Source organism: Peromyscus eremicus, chromosome 6 (genome assembly GCF_949786415.1).
Source record: "Peromyscus eremicus chromosome 6, PerEre_H2_v1, whole genome shotgun sequence".
NCBI classification, from domain to species: Eukaryota; Metazoa; Chordata; class Mammalia; order Rodentia; family Cricetidae; genus Peromyscus; species Peromyscus eremicus.
Genome location: NC_081421.1, coordinates 26702103 through 26707809, shown reverse-complemented (window position 1 = coordinate 26707809; position 5707 = coordinate 26702103). Strand labels below are relative to the sequence as shown.

Genomic DNA, 5707 nt, shown 5'->3' with positions numbered 1-5707 from the left:
AAGAAAATTCCAATTTAATCATGTTTAAATATATAGATATCACTTGCAGCTTCAGTAGTCACACGCTTCAAAAAGCAGTGATGTGTTATATTAAAAGCACTTCAATTTCAGTTTAAAAAAAACGAACAGGGCTAGGAAGATCATAACACACTTTCCCTGTAGAGTATCAAAATAACAACAGCCCTGTTGGTTTACTTTATTAGGAGTTTTACCGTCAAAAAATAGATTCTCTAAGTTAAAAAAATATACTTTCTTTGGTAATATTTGTTGACATTTCTGATCAGTCTACAAATCCTTCAAAGGATATAAAACAAAACTCGTGGGTGTAGGCGTACACTCTTGAAGGGATTGGTTAAGAGGGAACACGTGGTCCCCTGTCCTCTGTCCCTGGGCTTTAGACAGGTCACCCTCAGGCAGTCTCTGAAGCCCCCAGGAATTGCATTTGTACAGCAGCTTTGGGTGGTGGGGCCGAACCACTTTTCTTCCGGAATTCTGCAGCGATTTCCTCAAAAGACTTTCCTTTGGTCTCTGGAACTTTAAAAAATGTAAACAGGGTGAAGGCCAGGACGACCCCAGCGAAGAGGAAGAACACGTAAGGCCCGCAGAAATCCTGCAAGGAGAGCAAACAGATGTGGTCAGCAGCTGCACGGCCTGCCGGGTCCTCGGGGCATGCACAGTGTGGGCGCTTACCGCGATGTACTGGAAGCAGAGAGCGATAATGAAATTGCAAAACCAGTTGCTGAAGGCGGCCAGGGCCAGAGCAGTGGGGCGGGGTCCTTGGCTGAAAAATTCAGCAACCATGAACCAAGGGATCGGACCTGGTCCAATCTCAAAGAAACCGACGAAGAGGAAAATGGCTGCCATGCTCACGTAACTCATCCAGGAGAATTTATCCTGAAGACGAAGGGAAAGTTGTAAGCGGGACAGGCGGCCGTCGGCTGCAGCCTTCCTGAGTCTAGCAGCTTCTGAGTTCTCTCAGGCTGAGCGCAGAGCTGGGGGCAGCTCTCTAACCTTAAGTGTTTATTTTTTATCAAGTTCAAGTTACTCTGGTTGAAACAAGTTAGTCTAACCCAAATCTTGCTTCTGTATTTGGAGCCCCTGCCCAGCCAATCTCTTGCATTAGGGCTTTTTGAATTTTGTTCCATAGTTAATCTTTCCCTGTGACAATCAAGAAGACCCAGAATCCTATGATCTTCCTACCAAGATGGCCAGACAGGTTTGACTCGCTGTGAAGGGCAGGGTTAAGACGCTGGGGCAGGAGGGAGGTTCAGGGACCTGCCCATGGTTATACCCGCAGGCAGCCACCCACCCATGCAGCAATTCTGCTGCCCTGGACAGGAAGTGGCATGCTGGCACTCCAGTCTCTAACTCCAAGAACATGGTTCCCCTTTCCCTTGCCTTTCTCCTCTTTGTTTACTTCATAAGTCAGTCTCAAGCACTTGTTACGTGTAGAGCTCTCTAACCTGGAGGCCAGAGATGTTTGCCTGTGTCCAGGGAGCAAACTCACCAGCTGCACAAGGCCCACAGACATGAAGATGGCGCAGAAAAACATCCCAACCATTCCAGCTAGAAACAGGGACCTCCGCCCGGCCTTCTCCACCAGCAGTACCTAGGGAAGTTAACGTATCATCTCAGTATCCTGTGCCAAGCGATGCTGTCTCTGTACTTGTACACTTTCCCAGTAAGGAGCTTGTCTTATTGTATGTAGTGGGGTGGAGACGGGCTGTGACCCCATTTTACAGATGTGCAACTTGTGTGTGATGACGGTGCTAGCCTCAGCAGACAGTGGTAGTTAAACATGGGCTTCATTTGACCACATTGACTTGAGAAGTTCCCAACACTCTGGGGCCGTCCCTTTGAATACAGGAGTGAGAGGCTGTACATCCTGGTGCCTCACAGGACTATCTCTACAGTGAAGCTGTGAAAGATGTACATTTATCAGGGCTGGGGTGGTAGCTCAGGGGCAGCTTACTTGCCTCGTATACACAGGCCCTGGATTCAAGGAGAAGAACTGTTAAAAAGGAAACGGTGACCAGGTTTCTCACTTGCTCATTTAATCATTACCAGGTTTCATGTGCCACAGACATCTGAGACAGTACAGCTGTTCAGATGTCAACCATTCTCATCCAGCTTCTCAGTGTTGAGTGAAGTCAGGTTATGACTGGTTACCTGAGGATGTACAGTGAATGTGATCACTGCACCAAAACAATGAGCTCTGTGTTTCCCTGGTGTGCTTACACATACCTGTGGTGGGAGTAAACTGCTGTGTATTTGGAAAGAGAAGACATCACAGCAAGATGTTACAGTGCTTCTTCATGGTGACCGAGGAGACCTATCATCAGTCTTTGAGTTATGAATCTTTGCATCAGTAAGATTGACTATTAGCCAAGATCAACATTTTTTGACCAGAGCTGACCCTTGAGATCTTGTCAACACTGGCCACACACACACACACACACACACACACACACACCCCATAATTTCCCATCTCGGTGAGCGAACTGGCCATGCTCATCAATCTAAGTGAGTCAACAGCAAAGCAACACCCAGAGCAGGCTGAGCTCTGTGTCTGCAGACATCTGTGGAGCATTTCATTTGTTTTCACCTGCCGTGAAAGCCCTTGTCTCAGAGGCACACTCAGACCTGTGTTTCAGATCACTCTAGAAAGGATGACAAGCCGAGCGCCTACCTTTCCTTACTAAGAAGTAAGCGAGAAAAACATTCCTATATATTTCTTAAAAATTATTTCATTTTACATATGTGGTGCTTTATGTGCTTGTATGTCTGCACATCATATTCCCACAGTGCCTGTAGGCAGAAGTGGGCCATCAAATCCCCTGGAACTGGAGTTAAAGGTGGTTGTGAACTAAGAAGATGGGCGGGTGCTGGGAATTGAACTCAGGCCCTCTGGAAGAGCACCCAGTGCTTTTAACCACTGGGCCATCTCTCCAGCCCTCATACATTTTTGGCTCTTTCAAAGCTAGAGGAATGACACATGATGTTGACATAGTATTATCAGGATATGAGAAACAGGAATATTTCTGCAGGAAATTTCTTCTGTCTATGAAAAATATTAACTGGATAATAAAAGCTAAAAAAGTGTGTGTTGAAAATTGAGTTGCATTCTCTCCTGGAGGCTAGGTGACACTCAAATGCACATGAGCAGTGGAGAAGCAGGGCCCAGCACTGGGACTTCTGCTGGACCACAGCCCTCACTTCTGCCCAGTCTGCACACCCCTCGGGCCCTGGTGCCTTGCTGGAGCTATGCAGCTACTGCTTTGCTCCGAGAGCCATCCAGCCCCTCAGTACCCCACCTTTCTTCCTGTTTTGTGCTTTTCTCAAGATTGTAAGCACCCTTCCATCAGCTCATCACTATGGATGAAAGCATAGAGCCTGGACATCATTCACAGTATAGCTGGGAATGTCTTTGTTTCTCAAGCACTCAGAAAAAATGGGCTAGATGATTTATGTTGCTCCTGGGTTAGTGGAAAAAAAAATCCATGAGTGCTGATTCTTTCTGCACAACTTGTTTTCAAGTTCAGGGAGACAAAACTAATCTCCTTTGTTGTGCTTTGTCATGGTTTGGTTTACTACAATGTCTTGTGTGGAGCCTTGCTGTACATGGACTTGAGATCCACCTGCCTCGGCCTCCTGAGTGCTACGATCACAAGTGTCTACCACCACTATTTGGAAAACCTAAGTCAAATACTTCAATGCTTTCTGTAATTGTGGAGTTCTAATGAAGTGATTAGAACTGATTTTCTTTGTGTGTCAGCCATCTACTTTAAGACTTTTGTAAAAGAAAAGAATGAACACAAAATGCTCCATATTCAAAATAATTAAGATGCATATTATGTTTATAATTTATAATAATTATTGATTAAACTGCTCCTCCATTCAGTGAGTTTGGGTACAGAGGGAAGAAACAAAATTCTGCACAATTTTTTCTTTGTTTTTTTTTTTTCCTCAGAATTTGAGTTACCCAACCTTAACAACATGATGCTTTATATAGCAAATCCTATTTTAAGCAACATGTTTTAATAATAATGTCCATTTTGTAGAAAATACCATTTTCAGGAGAAAAAAGGACAAAGAGTCCCTTGGACTGTGCCCAGTAACGGCCTTTACCGATTGCAGCAGCCTTTGGCTTGGATGGTGCTGTCTCTGGAGTGGAGAGTGTAGAAACACAGTATTCTGTTTGGTTTGCGCTCTTTTTGCTCTCCAAGGTCCAGCACTCTGTGACAAAGTCTGGGGAGCCAGGCTGTAATTTATTGACCACCCCAAGGTAATAGTTGAAGTTGTATACAAACAATAAGAAACCAAGTGGCAAAATGAGCTGAGTATAGTATTCCAACCAACGTTACATGCCTTTAATCCCAGCACTTGGGAGGCAGAGGCAGGCAGATCTCTGTGAGTTCGAGGCCAGCCTGGGCTACCAAGTGAGTTCAGGAAAGGCGCAAAGCTACACAGAGAAACCCTGTCTCGAAAAACCAAAAAAAAAAAAAAAAAAAAAAAAAACCAACTCAAAAGTGTTTTGAATATGTTGTATTCAAAGGTAAGAATCAGTCAAGTTAGTTTCATTTTGAGTGAATTTCATTAGTTGAGAAGTATAAAGACTTCTTATTATGTCAAAATATCAAACTAGTCCTTGGCTTTAAAAAAGTAAATAACTTCTTTCTTTTGTTGGAATAGGGAAGGCAATGAAATTTCATATTTTACTACATATTGGAATGTATCACTAGGAGCTATTTACTTGTGAACTGCCTGGAAGTTCTGCCCAGTGATCTAACATCATAGGAATTTGCCAAGTTTGTTTAATTCTGTTTACAAGCTTAGTTATCTATTAGCTTTTTAAATGTTTTCCCCAGGATACCAGGATGAACTATCTCCACCAGTCAGGGAGAGGCTAGGGAATTGCCCAATGTTGCTGTAATGGCAAGCTGTCAGCCGGCCCTGAGGTGTTTAAAGAGAGAAGAACCAGAACCTAGAGTCTCATAGAGAGAGAAAGTCTTGCCAGTGAGTTATTAACTCACCAAATGAATGAATGACTGGCACCCTCCACAGTGGGAGAGCCAGTGACTCACCATCCCAGCCAGCCTCATCTTAGAGCTGGTGCATGCACAGGACTTTCCCCATTGTTCACTTCTCTGTTCGCACACAATGCACGTGGACAAAGTTGCTGATACTGTAATCATAAGTCACCCTGCCACCTGCACTCCTGGGCCAAGAACGAGCCCAGTGCTCGTCAGGCTAGCGACTTACAGAGATAGCAGTGAAGATCATGTTGATGGCACCCACGCCTATGGTGGCATACACAGGCTGGCTGACCCCAGCTGTCTGGAAAATGCTGGTTGAGTAGTAAAATATCTGCAAAGTAAGAACAGGCCAGGCTTAAGGGGAGCCTCCAGCTGAGGTCCCCAAAGCAAGGCGTGTGGCTGTTTATTTTTAGTTTTTGTGGAACCATGCTCTCTAGAATCCTCTCAAGTTTACCCCCACCCTCTCCTCAGACAAGTCTCCTTCAGTGTTTAAAGCTCCTGGTTGCTTCAAAGTTCTTGGCTTTAGCTGAAAACTCCACTACTTCATTTCCTTTATTTGCTTAATTTCTAAACTTTTTGTTAATGTATAACCGCATAACATGTACACACAAGCGAACAGCTCCATTGTGTTAAAAACTGATAACAACCATGTAAAGAGAACCCAGGTAAAG

General features: G+C 44.5%; 1 protein-coding gene across 1 annotated transcript in view; it reads right to left on the bottom strand.

The window, feature by feature from the left end:
• Window positions 1–409: 409 nt before the first annotated feature.
• Window positions 410–5707, bottom strand: part of Slc2a2 (solute carrier family 2 member 2) — a 27310-nt gene continuing 22012 nt past the window's right edge. Inside the window, 4 exon segments of the mRNA XM_059265085.1 lie at window positions 410–610; window positions 691–894; window positions 1508–1609; window positions 5263–5367. Coding sequence (XP_059121068.1) covers window positions 410–610; window positions 691–894; window positions 1508–1609; window positions 5263–5367 — 612 coding nt within the window.